Source organism: Hyalella azteca, unplaced genomic scaffold (genome assembly GCF_000764305.2).
Source record: "Hyalella azteca isolate HAZT.00-mixed unplaced genomic scaffold, Hazt_2.0.2 contig5386, whole genome shotgun sequence".
NCBI classification, from domain to species: domain Eukaryota; kingdom Metazoa; phylum Arthropoda; class Malacostraca; order Amphipoda; family Hyalellidae; genus Hyalella; species Hyalella azteca.
In genome coordinates this window covers 1,042,479-1,066,579 of record NW_025935579.1, presented here as the reverse complement: position 1 = coordinate 1,066,579, position 24,101 = coordinate 1,042,479, and the positions used below count along the sequence as shown (strand labels likewise).

General features: G+C 36.9%; 3 protein-coding genes across 4 annotated transcripts in view; 1 reads left to right on the top strand and 2 right to left on the bottom strand.

Moving 5' to 3' along the window:
- Positions 1-492: 492 nt before the first annotated feature.
- LOC108668975 (MICOS complex subunit Mic60) lies at positions 493-15,892 on the bottom strand. Of its 2 annotated transcripts, XM_018156254.2 has the most exons (15): positions 15,743-15,892; positions 10,914-11,063; positions 10,205-10,472; positions 9,231-9,290; positions 8,505-8,623; positions 7,976-8,064; positions 7,102-7,268; positions 6,693-6,862; positions 6,425-6,540; positions 5,719-5,941; positions 5,423-5,514; positions 4,929-5,011; positions 4,196-4,355; positions 3,594-3,725; positions 493-1,681 (listed from the first exon to the last, which is right to left on the bottom strand). In XM_018156254.2, the coding sequence occupies exons 1-15, from the start codon at positions 15,785-15,787 to the stop codon at positions 1,504-1,506; spliced, it is 2,052 nt and encodes a 683-aa protein (XP_018011743.1). In that variant the 5' UTR covers positions 15,788-15,892; the 3' UTR covers positions 493-1,503. The 2 variants fall into 2 exon arrangements, with proteins under 2 accessions (XP_018011743.1, XP_018011744.1); XM_018156255.2 differs by lacking the exon at positions 9,231-9,290.
- Positions 15,893-16,604: 712 nt separating this feature from the next.
- On the bottom strand, positions 16,605-22,808 carry LOC108668989 (WD repeat-containing protein 82). The gene is made up of 6 exons (XM_018156273.2): positions 22,470-22,808; positions 21,083-21,180; positions 20,245-20,311; positions 19,746-19,949; positions 18,824-18,992; positions 16,605-17,801 (listed from the first exon to the last, which is right to left on the bottom strand). Exons 1-6 carry the CDS (start codon positions 22,628-22,630, stop codon positions 17,559-17,561), a joined length of 942 nt encoding a protein of 313 aa, XP_018011762.1. The 5' UTR covers positions 22,631-22,808; the 3' UTR covers positions 16,605-17,558.
- Positions 22,809-23,132: 324 nt separating this feature from the next.
- Positions 23,133-24,101, top strand: part of LOC108668986 (WD repeat-containing protein 82) — a 6,880-nt gene continuing 5,911 nt past the window's right edge. Inside the window, exon 1 of the mRNA XM_018156269.2 lies at positions 23,133-23,403. Within this exon, the coding sequence (XP_018011758.1) occupies positions 23,243-23,403 (161 nt within the window). The 5' untranslated portion in view covers positions 23,133-23,242. The remainder of the gene's footprint in view (positions 23,404-24,101) is intronic.

Here is a 24,101-nt window from a genome sequence, read left to right as displayed (position 1 = left end):
CTATTTACTTATATTATGTACTTATTTCCACCAAAATTTCAATGTTTAATGCTTCTTATAACTTGAAAATGAATGTTTGTTGCATTCGAAACGTCGTTAATAAAGAAAAACTACTTCCTGAAACTTGCCTTTTTATCTGCTGTCATCTGAAGAAAAGTTCCACTCCCTGATGATATAAACCAACGAATTCTCTGGTCATCAATCGCACCTATATAAAAATACGTAAACAAAACACTTGACGCGAGAGAAAATGTCGCAATGAAGGTGTTTTGAAGAAAAATTTCAAGAAATCAGCGAGAAAGAATATAGTCCAAGACAGAACGTGATTTGGTATTTACGTCATCGTAAAAAAATCCATACATAATGAATATTATATTTTTAAATAATACTATGAAACCTGGAAATTTCCGAAAAATGCAATACTATATTTATTACATGCCAAGGCTTTCTGAAAAATTTGCAATGCTGCTCGGGGCAAGAAAAAATATCTGCTAGCTTTTCACATAGATTTGATTTTATTGTGTATAATAAGAGGCGGCACACGACTCAAGCACCCCATCTTTATGTGACCTTATGTACAGGCTTACAACCGCGTCTCCGAGCTAAAATAACTAAAACATAGGAAAACATCTTCACAACACAATTACATCCATGACCTAACACAGAGCAATGAATGAGGCTAGTTATTGCGTGGCAGTGATGCATAAATGAGTTCCCACTTTTACTCTGTGCATTCATGAGCGCAAATCAGCGAAACTAATTACTAGTTTGACAACTGCTGAATTTTTCATTTATTCTGGAGTTTTGATGGAAAATATTTTTTTATGTGCCAATCTTACGAAACGAAGATTTAAATTTCCCCTCTGGTATAGGCGCCCTAATTGCAAGCGTCTGAAGTTACAAATTCAAACTACAGGGCATTGCACTGCAGTGACTTTACAAATAGATTCAACAACAATAGTAGAACACTGTTATGGTAGAATCATTTCAATGTTATAGAAAGTTAGTACCCAACAAGCCTAGAAGAGATAACCAATACCCATAAAAGAATTTTCAAGACAAGGTACAATCAAACTCCGAACTATTTGTAACAAACATCACTCTAGTTGACACGGAGTGACGGCTAAACCAGATTTAAAATAAAGCCGTTCTCGGAAGAATACAGCCAACACCTCGCGGATGAGAGCAGAGATCGTTGGTTTCTAAATCGTTAGGTTATGTTAAATTTAGTCTTTTCTTCTGGATGGATTTGTATCACTCTACAAGCTATCACATGACTGAAGACTCAAGCATTATTTGTAATTCAATAGCTGGAACACATATTTTTAATTCAGAACTAAATCGGTCGAGAGTTCAACAACATTCTTAATTTCGAACACAAAGTTAATTATTCTTCTCACAGAAAGTTTCAATAGCTTTATCAAGTTAAAAGAATAAATAATTCATCATAAATGTCATCCAAAACCAGAGAATTTGAAAGAATATTAGTGATTCTGTGACGGTTCAAAGAGCGGTTGCGGTGGTAGCAGCAGCGTGAGCCATGAGAGCGTCGGCAGCCTGGCGAGTCTCAAGCGTCCGACGCGCTTCTTCCTTCCAGTCCTGAGCGACGCGCCGCGACTCTCCAGTCAGCTGGTTCAGCCAGCGCACACATCCCAGCATATCGTCCGACGCCAAGCAAACTCTGGTACATCAAAGTTTATGATTAAATTACTATATAATCATTAGAACAATGCTAAGGTATGGTCAGATGAAAAATGAGTGACGCCAAGAAAAATGCTAATGAGTGACGTCGTCCTCGGCCAAACAAACTTTTAAACCACAGAAGTTAACGATTATATTACTACACGATTATTATGGCAATATTTTAAACGAATAGTCAGATGCCAATGGAGTGATCCGATAGAAGGGATGCCCTAAAGATGCATAAAATCGTTGGATGATAATCATTCGCTGAAGAATATGGTTCGAACTGCAAGTATCTAATGGGTAAAATAATTAGCTGAGAACCTCCTTGTAATCCTGAGAACCTCCTCCGGGCAATTAACAACAACAACCTCCTTGTAAGAAGCACATTAAAAAAAGGCCATGGGAATAAAAGATCAAATGTATAACTACAGACGATTCTACGAATATCCCCTCAAAAGTACTTAAATTGTTGCACTTTACAGGGTCCGCCATATTTATGGCAACGGATGTTTGCTACATAAAATGAATTTGTTTCTAGGAGACTTTTCTTTTATAATGAAGCTTAATATCATCTATTAGTTCATCTATTTTATATTGCAGAAGTCTAAGGTGTCTAAATTTACTATTACTTATGGCAGTAGATAGAAATGTAATTGTAACCCTCCATAAAAGAGCGAGAGTAATTCAGTCATTGCAAAAAACTCCAAATTCGTCGTGAAACCGTGTGGAAAGTGGTAAAAAAAATTTAAGGAACCTCTTGAAACATGCAATCGACCTGGCCAAGGAAGAAAACGAAGTGTCCGAACAAAACAATTGGTCAAAACACGAGGGAGAAGTTGAGAAGAAACCCTCGTCGCTCAGCTGAAAAATTAGCTGAAGAAGCAGGAGTCAGTCAGACATTAATGCGTAGAGACGGTAGAGTCCTCAAAGATGACTTCAAAACCTCCCCTTACAAGATGCAAACCAGGCATGAACTAAGAGACCGTCATGAACGAATGAGGCTCGAAGGATGCCAGCACATTCTGGATCTCATTTAGGATGGCACGCTGCCCAACTTGGTGTTCAGTGACGAGAACAAATTTGACATTGAACAAAGCGTTAACCGTCAAAAAATCCCATGTCCGTGATGGTTTAAGCCGCGGTAACCGCCACTGGGAGGTCCCCACTCGTTTTTGTCCCCTCAGGACTGAAATTGAACAGTCAGCGATACATTTCGGACATTTTGGAAGCTGAGTTGTTACTTTGAACCCGTAAACACTTCAACGGCTCACCATGGAGTTTTCAACAAGACTTTTCCAATCACAGGGCTCAAACATGACCCAAAACTGGATTCAGTGTCACCTCGCAGCGTTCGTTAGAAAAAATGAATGGCCCTCAAGAAGCCCTGATTTGAATCCTCTCGACCTTTCTGTGCGGGCTATTTCAGAGAGTAGGGTCTGCAGAACACCTCATGATTCTTTGGATAGTTTGAAGTCTAAATTGACACGAAAATGGGACTTGATCCCTCAAGAAATGCTGCGTGTCTCATGTGAAGCTTTCCCGCGTAGATTGGAGGCCGTCATTAAAAATAAGGGTGGTCATATTGAATAAATATGTTTGAGAATTGTTTAGGTAATTATTGGCTACTAGCTCATAAAAAAGAACAATGCACCTATTTGTTTCATTGAGAATAATAAAAAACATGCGTTGCCATAAATATGGCGGACCCTCTAAACATAGATAAAAGCAACATTCACAAGAGAAAATCATAACTAACGTTTGAAGTTTTCGCAGCATAAGTAATCGGGAAATTATTCCTCTCAGATCAAATTATGATATAAACAATAACTGTTCGCAAATGACAATTCAAGCGTTAGGTTTAAATTGCCCACACACACTCTTAACAACAATTAACTGCATGATCCTACTTGGCCTTGTCGAGAATATCGAAGGTGTTGAGGTCGTGAACGTTGATGGGCTGATCGAGGAGTTCGGTGTCGCTGGCGGCCGAGGCGGACGCCTGGATCAGCAGGACGCTCTGCAGGTACGACAACAGGTACCTGCAACACAGGCGCCTTGTACGATTTCTACATGTACTTTCGAAACTCTGATTTAAAACACTGTGTACGTGGATAGAATTATTGTCGTCAAAATGAAAAAAAATGTTTCAGATATTTATCACACAGAATGTATAGGAATTTTTATTTTACTTTAAGATTAGTGAATGATGATCACAATCGTCAGTATTGCACATCATTGAAACTCACGATGCACCCACGTGATGTTTCACTAACCCATCACAGGATAATGTGTGGCCCACCAGACGTTTCACTAACCCATCAAAAGATAATGTGTGGCCCATCTGATGTTTCACTGACCCATCAAAGGATAATGTATGACCCACCTGATGTTTCACTGACCCATCAAAGGATAATGTATGACCCACCTGATGTTTCACTAACCCATCACAGGATAATGTATGACCCACCTGATGTTTCACTAACCCATCAAAGGATAATGTAGGACCCACCTGAGGAGAGATCCTCCATTTTCTGGCACAAGAGCGACGCGTCTGGCAACCGCGTAGACTCTATCAAAGCGGTGGCGCAGCGCTTCCTCCGTGCACACGCCGCGCTCCACGGCTTCCTTGCTGATGCTCCCAATGACGGTCTGCACGAACTCGTCGCTGCCTGGAATACAACATAAGAATACAGCACGCAACTCTTCAGACGGACGCTCATGTTGAAGATGACTACAACAGTTGCCAAATAGAAAAATAATTTTGGTGAAGATGAATCAACAGTTGGCAAATAAAAAAAAAACAATTTTGGTGAAGATGATGCAACAGTTGCCAAATAAAAAGCAATTTTCACTATGCGTATTAGTTATTGTATTCTGCACTCGCGGGAATATATAGCTTATTGCTAGAATATAATACAGAATCTAGGTCATTCAGAAATAAGATCGGAAATGACAGTTGCGATACACAAAGCTAGATATAAGTTTCCCAAGGAGTGAATACTATTAATCTTTAGGCTGAAAGGTACATACATACCCAGTTTAACCCTACAGTGGTCGCCTACATAAACTAACCAAATTGATCACCATTTTGTTACAGTCGAATATAATAGGCGTGGATTACATATGTAATCCACGTTATCACTGAAGGGTTAATGTCAGTACATTGGTTTGCAATGCGTAATTATTTAGATGAACGAAGCAGCGCACATTTCAATGCAATGATCAGGAAAGTAATTACTGACCAGCAGACACCGAGATGGCAGTGAGGTGGCTCTGCAGAGGCTGGAGTTGATCGTCAAAGCTGCTGGCGCCTTCCTTCCCAAGCCTTCAACAATGAAGCGGAGAATTTGTGAACAAATTCAAATTAAAACATGTATCCCAGGCAAAAAGGTTCTGGTTGACATTTTAGTGAATGGAAGACCTCTTTGAGTATAATTAAGTAAACGAAAACAGATACAAATTTATAGGTGAGAAGCATTTAATTTCAATAATAAGTACAAGCAAGGAGTGTTATCAAGGTGAGGTGAGCTACTTCCAACGTGAAAGATTTTTGCTCTTTTTTTAACAACCATTGCCTGAAATTTGGTAAGATCCTGAAATGTAAGAAAGGTGCATATACATGTTCAGGAGTGAGCAGTGGAAAAGATCTAATGCTGATGAATCTAACAACTTTTTAATATAAGCATTAATAATGTTATATGTACAAGGATTCATTTGGTATGTTGTTGCTCAGAACCTGATGGTGTTGCGGAGAGCTTGGCAAGCGAGCCAGAGCGAGCGGGCAGCATGAGCAGCACGATCAGCGTCCGCTCGAGCTGTCACAGCCGCCTTTATAGAACGTAAAACGATTATTGAATCATGAGTAATAACTTCATTCCAATAACATATAAATCATAAAACATGAGTAAGAAAAATAATTACTCCAAACTACGAGGACTGAGACGATGATAGAGAGTCCAATTATCTATACTGGAATGATATAGAATTTATAAAAAACGATCAGCTAATCTACGGTGAATGGAGCCGTCATACCTGCATTCCAAGAAGCTTGGCCCTGATGCTAGCAACATCCCTGAAGTGTCTATCTTTCTCTTTGTTGATCTCATCGTATAGTTTAAGCTGCCAGGCGGCCGTGATTTCGTGTTCCTGCTTCTCGAGCATGTCAGAGAGATGCTCGGAATGCGCGGCTGCCTGACGCTTCAGCTGACCTCGCACCTCGGCCTCCAACTCCTCTTGTTGACGTCCCAAGTCCGACCTGAACAATGTAACTTCCACACATGTATGAACACAAGAAGAACAATACAAGAAGTTGCACCAACACAAGCCAGACCGTAACTTCCACACATGTGTGAACAATACAAGCAAGTTGCACCAACACAAGCCAGACCGTAACTTCCACACATGTGTAAACAATACAAGCAAGTTGCACCAACACAAGCCAGACCGTAACTTCCACTCATGTATGAACAGCACAAGCAAGTTGCACCAACACAAGCCAGACCTTGAATTACATACTCATACTCAAGTAACAACACTAAATTAAAACATTCACTACGTAACCACTGTCATATTACTCAAACATTATGTCACACTATATAATCAATGTCACGAGTGAATAAAGTAGTGTCTTTCCGTCTTGACTGTTGAATTGTTAAAAATTTCGGAGAATCCAAATATTTTCTAGCATATGACATTTTAAATTTGGAGACTGTAAAAAGTCATTCCATTTCAAAATTACCGATGCTGGAGCTGCAGCTGATGACGCAGCTTATCAAGTTCAGACTGCAGTACGGCCTCTGAGATGTTCCCGGGACCGTCACTGAGCGATCCACGTGAACGAATTTCATCCAGAACCTGATCACAATTTTTATGTTCATCAGGAAAAAAAATCATGTTCATTGAGAAGAAAATTATGGTCATTGTGTGCAGTTATGATTCATACTTTATTTAAATACACGAAAGGTGCGTAAAAAGATGAATCGAGCATAGCGTAACTGTAACTATACCTTCTGCTTGTCGGCAATTTGTTTCTGTAGGTTGAGAATCCTGTTATAGGCGTGGCCGAGTAGCAGCTGGATTTGCTTCTCAGCATCAATGTCAGTCAGCGTTGGCAAAACATCTCGCACTTCTGCTGCCAACTTGATACGAGCCTCCTTCAGAGCGTTGCACATCAGTTCTGAAATTAATCGTAGTTCATTTGGCGAATTAACCTCACTTTTCCAGACCGTAGGTGTAGTTCAAAAATGGAATCAACCTTTGAAGGCTCACACGTTAACTTAAGTCAAATTTTGACTTAAAAAATTTCCGTTCCATTTTCACGTTTCAAATTCAGTTTGAATGCTACATATAAAACTCAAAGTAGGAAACACTGAGGAATATAAAAGCTCCAACTAATGATCCAACGCCGTAACTCACCGACATTAAGCATGGTATTCACAGCGTTATTGACGACCTCCTTCACTTTGACAACTGCTGGGGCGAGTTCTGAGATGCTTTGCTCGGCCACATCAATAACACTGGCGTCTGACTTGCCCGAGCTCTTGCTGCTTGCTATGTTGGTCGCCAGCTCCGTCACCTTCACTCTTCGTTCAGAAATTAATATCGAAATAAAAATAGTTGACAAACATTGGCAGTAAAATAAACGTGAATGGCCAGCTAATACTCTGGAGCTAATGACCAATAGAAAAATTGTTTATAATTCATTATGCATGATGTAAGTAAAATAAAAGTATATAACTTTTGAAAAATTAAATCTACCAAATGATCTAAATTTAACTATTGTTCAACATTTTGGACGTCTGATTGGCATAAAAATTTATGTTTATAAAAATGTTTATGTCCCGTGCAAGCTAAGACCAATGAGAGTTTTTATTGTTGGCCGTGATTTATGAAGCAAACCTTGATTTAATACTTGCGATTTCTAGAAATGAAATGATTTTACCGGGATATTAACGTCACTATCTGCTTGGAGATTAAACATGCTGGGAAAATACAGCAGCTCAACATTTATCCACATTCATTAAACAGACTAAACGATTTCTATGTGGTCACATGGGCAACAGAAAGATTGCCTAAAATAATGTTAAGTACCTAATAAATAATCATTAATAATGTGTTTTTATCAAATTTAAACAATGCGCAAGCCAGAAGTTAACCCATTTAGAGTAACTTGCTTTCGTATGTTGAAGACTAACAACTAGAAATAATCCCACAATTACTTTCTGACCCAGTCAAATAAGCATGTTAAATTAAACAATGTTCATGCCTTAACTGCAACATGAGCACTCACTGTGCCTGTCTGAATGCTTCCTCTGCTGCAATGACCGCAGCACTGACGCTTGCTTTCACGCTGTCTTCAATTGCACCGCTGTCTACTGACTTTAAAAAGAAGAGGGAAGTCGAAACCATTTTTTAATATTAGGATTGATTAAATTCGAATTAAAACAGTTCTCACTTATCTGAAATGTTTGAGTAATTTGGAGCGCATCATTCTAATCATTGACATATGCTCTTGATAAACTTTAAGCAATATATATGCAGCATATCTTTAACGGGATCGAATTTTTGGCAATTGAACGTCGCAGCTACCAGAATTGTGATATTTTATGAGGGATATTTGATATAAGAATACTGAGGTGACAGAATGACCCGAAAGAAAAAAAATCACTTATACAGTATTTGAGATTGAAGCACATTGTTTAATAATCAAACCTATGAATGTTCAAAGAAAGTGAACAAGCACTTGCTATGTTAAATCAAAATCGGACTAAAGAATCTAAAGCATAACGTAGGTAAAAAAGTGCTAAATAATTAGTTACCAGGATAATGGCCATGGCCTGTTGCTGTACAACAGCAGCAGCTTTTTCAGCAGCATCCAGGGCGGCCGTAACCCCGGAATTAGCTTCCTTCATAGATGCAGCCAACGCTGACGCAAGGTCTGCTCAGCCATTAAACATTGTAGGGAAACTGACGAACAGAATATGATTCTCATGATGGTACTGAACACAAGGTAATGTAAATGAGCGAGTGAGTTTATTTAACGATTTATAGTTTAAAGACTTATTTCGAGCATCTTACCTGTCTTCTGATAAAATTTCGTGATATTTTAAACTTAGGCATTCAAATGTTAAATTGGAAGCAATTCAAATTTTAAAATGATTGTTATAATTTCTAGAATTCTTCTTACATAGTGGTTGAAAACAACGAGAAATTTGAGCAAAGACATGTTACAAAACAACTCTTACAACTGCTCTGTTCATTTGCATGATAATGACTTTTTTTTAATTACTGTTTTGCTTCAAATTAGCTGTTTATCGGCATGGAACTGCAAGGAAAACCACATGTGCACAGAAGCAGACAAACGCGAGAGCAATTATACAAAAAAATATAACTCAGTATTCACTGCAGTGAGTGACAGAGCGCGCATTTTCTCGTCGACGAAAACGTGAAGTCACGGACGGACAGACAGACAGACAGACGGACATGGCGAGTACAAAAGGGCTTTTTTCCATAAATGAAAAAATGCGCTAAAAGGGCAAGCAGACCTGACTTGATGCTAGAGGAGGCCGGCTCAGGAGTTGAGGGTAATGGTGAGGTGATAGAAGCTGCAGGGTAAAAGCAATAATAAATAAATGAATGAAGAATTCCTAAGCAAAGCAACTTACCTCAGACAATTAAAAAATGAAAGAACAGTCTACAAATGTACCTAATAAAGGTTTAAAGCAAAAAATGAAAATTTATGGCTATGCTTTGAAATACTAAACAATGCAAATTTAAAAAAAGGCATGCTTGATATTTCTTAGTTCTTTAGCAAGAAACAGGCATGATGAAAAAAACGAACTGGCAGGAATTAAAATTTCTCCAAGCTGGCATCCAAGATTAAAAGATAATGCAAGTTACAATCATCAAAATTTTATACAGTTTAGTTGATGATACAGAAGCTGCTAACTAATTGAGGTAATTGATGCAAACTATCTATTAAAGTGTGGCGGTTCCGTTCAAGATTTTGTATTAATATAATAAAAATATTTAGAAATTTAGAATTAAATATAATTGTAAAAATGAGATTTGTTTATATATGAACGTCACCACAACGAATTTGACAATAGTTAACTTCATTCCAGCTTTTAATATTTTGATTCATTCCACCAGAACCTCTTATTAGAGTGAGTACTTGGGTGTAGCAACTGTCATCCCGCACTAATTACTTTGTTTAATAGCTGAATTGATACTGTATAGTTTTCTATGTATTTATATTTGTATAGCTTGTAACGATCTGTTATGTATACAGGGTTCTCTACTTAGACTGAAGAAAAGTGTAATTTTCCCCAAATTGAACATGAGATGCTTTAAAAGCAATAATAGCACTAGTATACATAAACTGACCAGTTCAACAAAGAATTGTGCATTACTAAAAAAAATTGATCTCTCCATATTTCAGTAAGCTGACAAAAAGATATACTCATGCAGATAAATAAAAATATTTTGAAGATAGATTTCCTTGAGTAACAGGTGTTACCTTCTGATTTTTCTTTGACATTTTCAGTGGCCTCTTGTTCCTTTTTCTTTTCTCTTTCGATTTTCTTCTTCATTATGGGGCTCTGAGTCTGGTCTTCAGGCTTGTCTTGGGGAGGAGCAGGCTTAACCTGGGGAGGCACAGGCTGGACTATTGTAGGAGGAGGAATAACCAACATCTTGGGCTGAGGCTTCCCAGCAGCAGCAGGGGCCTTAGATCCCAGTACAGCATCAGTGATATACTGCATTCCTGGGATGTTGTCATCAATGGTCTGTAAAATAAAGGGGATGTTGTCATCAATGGTCTGTAAAATAAATGGGATGTTGTCATCAATGGTCTGTGATAGGTCATCAATGGTCTGTAAAATAAATGGGATGTTGTTGTCGATGGTCTGTAAAATAAATGGAATGTTGTTGTCAATGGTCTGTAGAATAAACAAATGTGTCATGAACAAGGTTAAATAAATTCGCAAATGAATACAATTATGGTTACATTATATTATGGCAATTTGTCATTAAATTTAATATACAGAACCAAATGAATTACTAATTTATACAAGATTTAAAATTGTTATTTCAACACAAGTTCATAATTTAGCTTTATAAACAAACCAAGCAGGTATTATTAATTATACTAAGAAATTCATTAATAATTTCATTGCGCAAAGATCTCTAATACAAGATATTTATTATTTATTGTAATAGATGCTTACTTTCCTATTCTCATCACTCCATGAAGCATAACCAAGCATGCCACCAAATCCTCCTATCACAGTTCCACCAATTACAGCAGCAGCAACCCCTCCTCCACCAGATTTGCGGGCCGCTCCGTGCTGAGACTGATGCCGGACATTTTGCAAAGCCTGCAATGAAACCATGTTATTTAAGTCATAAAATAATAAGAAACAGTGCAGGTACAGGGTCACAATTAGCAGGAAGTCATTACTGATCATTTACCATAGGCAATATATATTGACCATTTGCCATAGGCCATATTGACCATTTGCCAAAGGCCATATTGATTAAAAGATGAGATCAATTGAGAAGCATCATAGGCAAGTGCCATCTATCTAAATCATACCACCGCTTGTAATCGTGAATAAGGCATGATTACTCAATAGGGTGAGGTCAGGGCTTGCTTGAACTATGAGCGAAATAATTCTTCATGACACACATTTGTTCGTTGAACCACCTTTGTTTGGTGACTCACTTCTGTTCGGTGATTCACTTCTGTTCTGTAACTCACTTCTGTTCCGTGACTCACTTCTCTTCTGTGACTCACTTCTGTTCTGTAACTCACTTCTTTTCTGTAACTCACTTCTTTTCTGTGACTCACTTCTGTTCTGTGACTCACTTCTGTTCTGTGACTCACTTCTGTTCTGTGACTCACTTCTGTTCCGTAACTCACTTCTGTTCTGTGACTCACTTCTGTTCTGTGACTCACTTCTATTCTGTGACTCACTTCTGTTCTGTGACTCACTTTTGTTCTGTGACTCACTTTTGTTCTGTGACTCACTTTTGTTCTGTGACTCACTTTTGTTCTGTGACTCACTTTTGTTCTGTAACTCACTTTTGTTCTGTAACTCACTTTTGTTCTGTGACTCACTTTCGTTCTGTGACTCACTTTCGTTTTGTGACTCACATTCGTTCTGTGACTCACTTTTGTTCTGTGACTCACTTTTGTTCTGTTGTTGTAATTGCCCATCCTGGTAGTGGCAACCAGGGAGGGGGGTGATAGGTCAGTTTTTCTGGGCACTCGGTGCCACTGGTAGTTCTACGACCATCACTGGCTCGCTGACCCCCCAGAACCATTTTATTGCATTACACAACACCCTGGACAAGCCAGGTACCTACCTACTCATTTATCAACCAGAGTTGGATGAATGGCTGAGATGACCATGAGCTGAGCTTCCCAGAAGAACTTGTCCTCAGTGGGACTTGAACCCGGGAGCTGGGTGCGAGAGATAGTCTCTCACCACTGCACCACCACAGCTCACTACTTTTGTTCTGTGAATCACTTTCGTTCTGTGACTCACTTTCGTTCTGTGACTCACTTACATTCTGTGACTCACTTTCGTTCTGTGACTCACTTTCGTTCTGTGACTCACTTTCATTCTGTGACTCACTTTCGTTCTGTGACTCACTTACGTTCTGTGACTCACTTACGTTCTGTGACTCACTTTCGTTCTGTGACTCACTTTCGTTCTGTGACTCACTTTCGTTCTGTGACTCACTTTCGTTCTGTGACTCACTTTTGTTCTGTGACTCACTTTCGTTCTGTGACTCACTTTAGTTCTATGACTCATTTTCGTTCTGTGACTCACTTTCGTTCTATGACTCACATTTGTTTTGTGACTCACTTTCGTTATGTGACTCACTTTTGTTCTTTGACTCACTTTTGTTCCTTGACTCACTTTCATACTGTGACTCACTTTCCTTCTGTGAGTCACTTTCGTTCTGTGACTAACTTTTGTTCTTTGACTCACTTTCATTCCTTGACTCACTTTCATTCTTTGACTCACTTTCATTCTTTGACTCACTTTCATTCTTTGACTCACTTTTGTTCTTTGACTCACCTTTGTTCTTCGATTCACCTTCGTTCTTTGACTCATTTTTGTTCTTTGACTCACTTTTGTTCTTTGACTAACTTTCATTCTTTGACTTACTTTCGTCCTTTGACTTATTTTTATTATTTATCTCACTTTTGTTATTTGATTTATTTTTGTTACCTGACTCACTTTCCTTCTTTTGACTCACTTTTGTTCTTTGACTCACTTTCGTGAGTAAAAGACAGAAAGTAAGTCATAGAACAAAAATGTCAATGGACAAAAGAAAGTAAAAAAAAGTGAGTCATAGGATGAAAGTGAGTAAAATAAACATAACTCAGTACTCACTGCAGTGTGTGACAGAGAGCGTTATTTTCTCATCAACGAAAACATGAAGTCACGGACAGACAGACATGACAAGCACAATTGCACCTTTTTTCTATGCATGAGAAAATGTGCTAAAAAGGAAAGTGAGTCATAAGAGAAAAGAATAACAAGAAGAATAACAAGAGTGAATCAAAGAATGAAGTGTAATCTGAGGACAAAAGTGAGTCAAGGAATGAAAGTGTACCTATCTAAAGACAGCAATGAAAGACATCAAGTAATGAAAGTGTGTCAAAGGACAAAAGTGAATCAAAGAACGAAAGTGAGTCAAATAAAGACAGTGAGTCAAAGAATGAAAAGATACGGTCGAAGGACCCTTTAGATCTCCTGTGAACTAGTTCTGAAAAGTCCAATTATCGGCACCAGGCCTATTCCCAAGTGCCGACTATACTATCTTACCTTTTCACATACTACATGATAATAACCGTGAGTCAAAGAACAGAAGTGAGTCAAAGAACATAAGTGAGTCATATAACAACAGTGTGTCATGGGATTAAGTGAATCAAAGAATTAAAGCAAGTCAAAAAAGGAAAGTAAATCAAAGGACAAGAGTGAGTCAAGGAATGAAAGTGAGTCAAGGAATTGAAGTGCATCAAATAACAAAAGTAATGAGTAAAAAACAGCACTGGGTCAGAAAACAAGTGTGTCATGAAGATTCACTTTGCTCATATTTGAAGCCCTGACCTCACCCTTGTGAGTAATCATGACTCATTCTCGATTATGAGTGGTGGTGAATTACAAGAGTATAAATGACATTATGTTTCTTTTACAATAAGTGGTGTAGCAGAACAAAAGAAACAAATAAAGTGAGTCAAGGCACAAAATGAGTCAAATAAGAAAAGAGAGTAAAAAAACGAAAGTAATATTCTTGACTTGACAAACATAATTTGTTTCAGAAATTAAAAACAAACCAAACTAAAAACAACCATGCACGATGCAATTACCACTCTTGCATGCAGGCATCATGAGGCATGGAATATATCTACTTGGCAAGCCGCGACTGAATTTTTTGAGCCGTGGTTTTACTGATTCGCCAGCCGTGATTCCATTTATTCGAACCGTGATTCCATTTCACCTAGCCGTGAATTCCATATCTTGGCCATGAAAAGCCATTTACAAGGCGTGAATTTATTCACAAAGTCCATGCACATGTTACCCCAAATCTCTAATTTCACCCTAAAACAGTCAAACGGCAACAATAAAATTTGTCTGTACTGTAAGTTGAGCATGTGTTAATGCAGTCTGACCGCTTTGACATGACCGCAACTATGCGCGATCTTCAACAAAACGTTTAGTTGATTTGTTTACATTATGATGTTTATGTTTTTTCTGCAGGATATTTTGGCAGGAACGGTAAAGCAATGCAGATAGTGCAAGTTAAAAAATGTATGAAATGACATGTTTGCAAAGTCCAACCCGCGATTTTTCAATCAAACAAAAATTTATGACATTTGAGCCGCAAGATTTCATTATTTTCATACCTACTGAAATTAGGGTAAACGCGGTATATTCCGACACATTAAGGACGCATCGAGAAATAAAAAACTATAAAAAAAACCGTATGCGTTACGTAAGTTCTGTTGCCTTCACATGACTCTCAAAACACTTCACTACGCGTCAGCAACAATGAAACGTCACAAAATGTTGCCATANGACGGAATATAGGGATTTGGTAGGTTTCCATTCTAAAGGCTTTTTAATAAATATGGCAACATTTTGTGACGTTTCATTGTTGCTGACGCGTAGTGAAGTGTTTTGAGAGTCATGTGAAGGCAACAGAACTTACGTAATGCATACGTTTTTTTTATAGTTTTTCATTTCTCGATGCGTCCTTAAAGTGTCGGAATATACCGCGTTTACCCTACCCTAGTTCCATAGTGGCAAAGCAGAAAGTTTTTTAGACTCTCTTTCAAGTTCATTTTTGAGTTCTATATATAGACCAGTAAAGTATCCTTGATACCTGCATTATCATACATAAGAAATTGGTATAAATCTTGAGTTATTGAGGAAATTAAAAATGAACTGATTCCAAAAAAGCTCTGGTTTGCCACTATGCCTAGTTCAGCTGCTGCATCATTTCTACACATAGTCACAAACCAGAGATTTTTTAGAATCAGTTCATTTTTAATTTCGTCATTTATTTAAGATTTTAACCAATTTCTTTTGTATGATAATGCTGGTATCCAGGATGCTTTGCTGGTCTTACTTATAGGACTCAGAAATGAACTGAATGGAGAGTCTAAAAAAATCTCTGCTTTGCTACCTACTATGTTTCTACAAAATGTTGGAGCCTGGAGGACTGTCTCTTATTACCCCGCCTGTCCCTTTTTACCCCGTTTGATGGTATTATTGTTATTAGTTGAAGTCATAGATCATATCGTCTAGATGCTGAGGTGTTGCAAGAAATATTCAGTCGCTCTAAGGTCTGTGCTGCTCAGCACTCAATCCCACAGGCCACATAGGCCACTTGAAGTCTAGCCTCTGACTCTGAGGGGCTGAGGCAAGCACCTTCAGTTTAAATTAAAATCTTTCTTTACCATCGATTACTAAATATTAAGAAGAAAAAAGACCACAAAGAATTTCTAACAGCTGTTAGTATACTGTATACGCACTGATAGTTGAGTCTTAGCCAAGACTCTTTTGGAGAGATGCAACATTTTCGTTTCCTAGATTATGATAAACATTCAAAAGATAATTACAGCCGGACTTCGTTCCCGACTGACCGGCGGAAGCTAACCCAAATCACAAGATTTTCCGTGCAAACAGAAACATAATGTCATGTGATGAATCCGCGTTAAACGACTTACGACGTTAAAAACTTGGGAAAAATCTATTAGTAATAGGTACATTCTGGTAGAGTGCAAGACCTCTTATTTTAGTGTTGCTATTAATTGACAAGTTGGTCTGCCGATAACAGAAGTATTAGAAAATCAATGTAATTTGCGTGGAGTCATTTATAAATGCATTGAAACGAATAAAACTTTCTCGCACTAATTTATTCTGCTGGAACATTTCACGACTAAAGCATATTCCAGAATTAAGATTAATGTTAATTCTTCAAGATCAACAGTTCAAGGTAGAAAATAAGTTATGTCAACTAAACTCAGTTTGTCTAATGATTTATTTACAGTGGTTTTTATATCATAGTGAAATAAAATTACCACAAATCGAAGTCACGATTTAACTGTACTACTGCACAGTCATCAGAAAATGAAAGACTGCACAATGAGCAGAAGCAAAATAATAAGAATATTTTATACAAACATAATGCCAACTCAAAAGTTCGCTCAAAGAATGTTTCAACTTCCATTACCTCATAGCTGGGATCTCTGCACGGGCTCACCAATTTTGGGTAAATGACATTACTCGTCATTGTGATTTTACATGTTCCAGTATATCAATCGGCACCGTTACAACGATCTGAAACCGTTGAAGTAGTGACCGTAAACGATCACAGCGAGAATCTCTTAGTTCTAGAAATTAGACTTATCACAGGGGATTGAAGTTCATACTTGAGGTTTTCAATGGACATTTGACCATAATATTACGACGTGTCGCATACATATTATTTATTCACTATCGCGTTAAGGTCCTAATCCAACGATCTATTAATAGAGCACTTTATTTTTAGGACATTGAAATAATTTTCAGAGTAATTTGATGCATAAATCGTAATTTTAAAGTTTCATTAATAATATCTGATGAACGTACTTATATCATTCCGAAATCCCATTCTTAAGCCTTTTAAAACATTCACTTTACTTGACATTGGATAATGCGCATTAGTAACTTTGAAATATCATAATAAACCCTTGGAAACCCCATATTCAAACTTCCAAATCCTACAAAAAGTCTAATTCACCATAATTGAGTAGAGCAATATGCAAATTGCAGAAAAGGATTACGCTCTTGTCTTCAACAAACTCCGCAACGTCCTAGAAGAGCACCTTCAAACAGTCGTAGAAAGCCAAAAAGATATCACTCATAGAAGGAACATAGCATAGTGGGGTTTAGGAGACATAACATCTAGAGACACTTTCGGAACTCATTGAGATCATACTACAATTAATCACTAAGAAATTATGGGCGTTTGCTATGAAATTCCATGAAAAACTATCATTTATTATATCATCTTATGAATTTCGATACAGATTAAAATGATCGTTTAGAAGTTGCAACAAAAATGCAACAAAAACCGAAATAGGTCTGGCATTACATTAAATAAAAGCAATACTGCATCTAGAGGAAGTGAAGAGTAAATTCATCATCTGCAATGGTAAATACAAAGTTTAAATACAAAAGAAAATCAACAATAACGCAACGGAAAAAAGAGCACATTAATTACGGTTACTAAGGTTTAGAAGTAAGCTATACTAATTCAGTAGTATTACGGCACGGAATCTGTAACACTGAAGATGAGTTAAATTTTCACTGGTCAAGAGCAGGCAGCCAAAACGACATGTGAGAGCACGCCGAGGCAAGCATCATGTATTTAGGATTAAATTGGATGCACTGAACAGGACCAGTGTGATCGCCGTTGAGCGTGGCCACTTTGTAGCCTTTCTCTGCGTTCCAAACGTGCACGTGACCGTCGGTTGAGCCGCTGAACACAAATTGCGAGTCTGGGCTGAATGATGCCTCCAGAGGGATGCCCTTATTGTTCATGTGGCCCTGAGGAGATGAATAAGATGAGAACAGTTATTATACTCATAAAATGTCAGAAGTGATGCTAATATATACAAGTAATGGCAGAGAGAGCCGGGTAAAATACCTATTGTAGAAAATGTGGGGACTCTGGGGTGCAATAGGCATTCATCCGGAATGTTTGGAAAGCAGCACTCATAGAAAATAAAATGTCGGGAGATCAGCAAATGTTTAACATGTGATCAGCTAAATCAAACCTGTGATGTAAAAAAAGGTTTTATATTTTTTTGCTAAGGCCTACAATATCTCCAATACAGATTTCCGTCTCAAATGAGAGGTGTCCATCAGGGATAATTTTCTTTGATGCCCAAGGCAATTGCAATTGAAATAATATGCGTTTAAATATTACTTTTTAAATGCAACACTTCTGAAGAATTCAGTGCTTGGATGTTAGACATGTACAATGAATTTCTAACTTTATTTTCAAATATTAAAAAAATATTTTTCACATTTTTTTATAGCAAAATTTTGTACATTTTCAAAATTATTTATTCTGTCAACTGATTCATGCATTGTCTCTGACTTTATGCAATTGTGCAAACTTTCAAATCGATTGGACAGGTCAAATTTTGTCATATATGGATTATAAGATTTGTAGCAGATGAAATTATTTTCTATTTTTTTTAATAATGAAAAAAAAATTTTAATTTATAAAATTATTTATTCTGTCAACTGATTCATGCATCGTCTCCAACTTTACGCAAGTGTGCAAAATTTCAGATTGATTGGACAAGTAGAAGTGTGTCAAATATCAATAATAAGATTTGTAGCTGACAAAATAGTTTTAACTTTTTTTTTAATATTAAAAAAAATTTTAAATCTTTTATTCTATCAATTTATTCATGCATTGTCTCCAACTTTATGCAAGTGTGCCGAATTTCAGATCGATTGGACAGGCAGAAGTGTGTTAAATATCAATTATAAGATTTGTAGCAGACAGACAGACAGAAGTGTTGTAATAAAGAAGCTTAAATTCTAGCATGACTTACCGTAAATGTTTTCAAAGGAGTTCCAGCAAAAGCATCCACAAGACGAATCACTGATCCATTAGTAGATACCAAGATTGTTTTTCCATCAGGGCTAAATTTGAGACCAGTCCAATCACATTCTTTCTCTTGATTAAGTTCAAAAGTGCTAAAAGGTCCTTTGAAAAACGATCTGAAACATACAAGTGTGACCAGAACACTAGATTAACAAGCACATTTATGTAGAGTAGGTAAATTCTTTCCACATGAGATAGAAAACTATCATTATTATAAATGAGATGTTAGATCATTTTAAAGGCATGATATTGATGGGCAAGTAAACTCATTTCGTACCTACTTGAAAATTTAGTACAAACCCTTTGGGAATGAGTGACCGGTTTTAATACACAAACAAAATATTTAGACAGCGCATTGTGAAGGAAAATGTTGCGAGGCTTACTGTTAAATGGATCTTAGAATATACATGTAAAAAGAAAGCCAGTTAGTTGCATGAAAGACAGGCTTGCCAAATAGTCATTTTTATGGTAAAGAAAGATTACATAAGTGACTGTAAATTTAATTTCTGGTGTCATCATCGCTGGAGTTCAGAAATCTGAATTTAACAGCAGGCAAGAACTCAAGCATAGGCTAAATAAAACTATAAAACACAAGAGTTGATAGTTCTGCTTAACAATTAGGCCTCCTAGCAAGAAGGAATATTTAATAAAATTGAACTAAGCTACAATAAACTGCAAACCTACAAAACCAAATTTACACTAAACTGTATCAAACAAATTGCAGGAGTACTTTCATAATAGAAATAAAAAATAATTTCAGTGTTAAAAAAACTAATGAATTTAAGAAAAAATCAGGTACTAATTGGAGAAAATTATAAATACTTACTACAAAATTAAAATAAATGACTAACAGCAAATGAGAAAAGCACCTGAGATCATAAAGTTTCACTGTTTCAGAATTGATGCCAGCAGCAAATATTAGACCTTCAGGATCAAAAGCAGCAACAGGTCGTCCTCCAGCATGCATTGTTCCTTGGCAATTTGGAGAGCGCAAGTCCCATAATCGGAGTGTCTTGTCTGCAGAACCAGAGATGAAGGTGTCATCAATGGGGCTCATGCTCAGGGTACCAACTCTGCAGGAGACGAGTCATTTATGTAATATCATAAGTTTCATGACTATCGAATATTATTTAAATACAATTACAAAATACTCTTTCTTACTTGCTAACACATAGGACAAAGGCAGTATAATGTCAGGCTAATGGATGATCTGTACAAATTTTCTCCCATTCATGGAAGAGTTTTTTTCATTAATTAAGTTAATTTCAAAGTTCACCTCTAGGCACTTCAATTTAGAAAGTCATCAAATGCATGAATAAATAAGCAACTAACCATTGATTCTACAGCTTAAGCACATGTAAATCTTACCTCTTAGTATGTCCATGGAAGTATCGGATGAATTTGTTATCGTGGAGGGACAGGTATCGGATAGTATCTGTTGAAGAAGAATTAAAATAGAGATCACGCTTTTGCTTTGAAATCAGAGGTTATTCAGAGACTTCCTCCTGAACTCTTAAATGTTTTGTACTGAGTGACATACTTTGTTTATGAAATACAAATTAGCTCAGCTTGAGCCATGGCAACTATGCTCAAGACTGACATTAATTTTGATTTTATAACAATTGGAATATTGATTTAGGCACTAAGTTTGAGAGACTTTGAAACATCATGTAGAAGAACTATGTGCTAATACTGATTTTAGAATGGAAAAGGCACTCTGTAGTTATATACATTTAGCAATTTTAGAAAAAATTTTAAGGAACTCTATGTTTTTAAACAATATCAAGAAAACAATTCTACTAATGTGGATATTATTATTATTATTATTCTACGAAGCATTTATTGTGGTGTCCGGTTAAAACAAACTTTGAGGGCACATCACACATAAGATTAGTAGCCTGTGAAAAATAAATAGACATGGAATGGATAAAATGACCGAGCACTTGATTCATAAGCTCAACAAAATAGTTCCATCTTTAGGGTACGCACACAGTGGAAGCAGGTTTGCCCGCGCGGGCAACCTGCTCCAACCTGCCACAAGAATGAACATAGGATAATAATGTAAGTGTTCACAGTGAAAACCTGTACGAATAGGCTTCTGTGCTCTATGGTTTCAGGTGCCAGCCTGAGCAGGTAACCAGCACACTGGCAACCTGCTTCCACTGTGTGCGTACCCTTAGGCGTGGATAATAAGATGAATACTTGCCATCAATTTTGGTTGATGCATAAATAGCAGAATTTTTCCCATGAGTAAAATGGATAAGATCAACACCATACTTCTTGCTGTTGAGGGTTCTTTTTGATCTGCAGAAATGAAAGGTTTCAATGAGAAAAATATAAAAATTACAAGTCATTTATATGTAGCGCAGCAAAAGTATTTTAAATATTGCTTTCACCACTATAATAATCTGGAGCTCATAATTCTAATAAGTCAGTTTAAACTAGGGCAGTTAATGACAATAGAACACATGGATTTAAATTTTCAGGGTTTAACAATTCTTCAGATGACATTGGTTGATAAAAATGAAGGTTTCAAGGAATTTATTTTAATTTATTAACAATGTATCTAATGTGACAACATTTATTTTCAAGTCTTCAAGAAGCACTGAATACTGAAATTTTAGTAGAAATAAGTACATTACACTCATAAATATAATGGAACACAAAAATTTGCTATTCAGCAAGCTTTGTGTCACCCTTGTCCTTGACCAGCTGACCATAACATCAATTTCATCAAACCTCAAAGTGTAATGCAGCAACAGCCCCATCTCCGACACTTAAGTTTTTAACAAACAAATGTTAGGGTTGCTGGTTTGATTGTTTATAGGGTAAAATTGGAGATTTGTGATAGCACGTGCTGTGACGTGCATCATCATGGTGCATCACTGCATGGGACTTAGTAAATAAGTTAGCGGCTTGTAGACGGCTTTTCATGGCCAAGGTATGGAATTCACGGCTCAAAAAAATGGCAATCCCGTAAAAATCCAAAAAATGGCTCAAAAAATCCAGTTGCAGCTTGCCAAGTAGATATATTTCATGCCTGAAGCGTAGTAATGGTAGTAACTTGTAGGTTGGTTACCTATTTGCACCATGACCAATAAAGAACATTGGACTGAAGTTTCTTAAAAATGACAGAATAAATTATTGATTCATGAGTAATTTTTTGTAAAATTTAGATAAAAATAGATTGTTTTACTTACTTTTGTACTGGAAAAAAATTGAAAAAAGGTGATAGAAATTAGAAACAACAGAAATGGGCCAGATTTACAGACATTTCTGTCCAAATTACCTAGGTACCTATGGCTTCTGCCTGATTTAACAGTTAGTTATCATAAGATATGCACCATGAAACAATTGTTAGCTATGAGCTAAAATTTTTTAAAACTTCGGAATTTTGATACAATTCTTTATTCTTGTACCTACTTAGCCTTTATCAGTTTATGCAGCCGACTGAGCCGAGCAGGCATAGCCTATTTTCTAAATATATTACAAATGAACCAATTTAAAATTGCCAAATGAAATGAATTGTAATGAAACAATGATTTCTCATTGTTTTTAAAAAGTAGTGCAGTTAGAATAAATTATAGACTCACGTTCCCTTTTCGCAATCATAAATGACAATTTGATCATCGTCGCTTGATGTCAACAACAGGTCTCCGCTTGGAGAAAAGTCAATATTGTTCACTCTCTCATTATTGTCTCTGAATAACTTTGCAACACGAAATGTCTGCACGACTTGATCAACCAGTTTCATCTTTTCGGCGATCTCCTGTAAATTTTTTGTCTGGGTACAATTGCGTCGAAACTAAATGAGAATGCCTGATAAACTGAAGCATGGCATTCGGCCATTCATTAGCGAAGCCGCAGGGATGTGTGGATTACACGCACACGGTGGGTGCGAATCGTGGAACAAGGTTTGTAGCTCTGTAGGTTAGAAGAAGAAGGCGTACATTGACCGCTAGCAACACCTCTGGACTCAGCAATAATTATTTTGTTTAAATCCTAATCATGTTCCTCTCTATTTTATTTTTTTGCATTATCTATATGTGAATTCAACTGAATATTTTAAACACTGCCTTAATTTGTTTTGAAACAATATCTCCTCAATTTGCACCAGATTCAAGTTCAAGTTCAAGAGAACATTCAAGTTCCGCAATGACGATAGTGCATATAGTAATTAGAAAAAATAAGCTCATTGCCATTTTTTCAAAACTGAGATTTCAAAAAAGTTTTCGTTTTCTATGTGTGCGGATGCATGAAACGTTCAAACAATTGCATCCGCTACTTCTGCTTTGAATGTGCCAGGTCGAAATAAACTATTACTTTGTACTTTCTTTTATTAACCCAATTAAGTGGGTGTTGAATCATGAAACTCATAGATCAGGTAGTTCAAACTTTTCGTGTAGTTAAACTATTTCGAGATAATACTGATCGAATTAACAATATTGACTATTCTCCTAGTGGAGACCTTTTGTTGTCGTCCAGCGATGATGATCAAATTGTTATATACGACTGCGAGAAAGGCACGTGAGTACTCTGAAGGAGCGAATTATTTCAAAGATTGCAGACCACGTTTTAGGCCAATATTCTACGTCATGATAATTTTTTATTTAAGTTTACTGGTTGACAACTTGACCTATAACAATTGTATTTCAGTTCTACAAAAATCAGGCAAGATGACGACAAGCCATTTACCTAATCGTTTTGACTTTGAGTTTGAGGAAGTTCTATGATCACTGCTCAGTGCAAAGGAGTTCATTAGGTCAGTAACTTAACTATCATAATTGACATTTGGCACTAATGTTGCTAGCATTAACTTGCTGTTGCTGGCCCCAAAATTATTCTAATTGTTGAAACAAATCTGTGCTGAAATTTTGAATTTTCAACCAAGATTTATGTAGATTTTTTGCTACATTTGTTGCTCAATTGCTACAAATCATTATTCTAAGTTGTAAAGTAGGAACCTAATGGTGGTTGAATTTGGCAAGTTGGCAGAGAAATAACAAGCTAGGGTAAACGCGGTATATTCCGACACATTAACTTTAAGGACGCATCGAGAAATGAAAAACTATTAAAAAAACGTATGCGTTACGTAAGTTCTGTTGCCTTCACATGACTCTCAAAACACTTCACTACGCGTCAGCAACAATGAAACGTCACAAAATGTTGCCATATTTATTAAAAAGCCTTTAGAATGGAAACCTACCAAATCCCTATATTCCGTC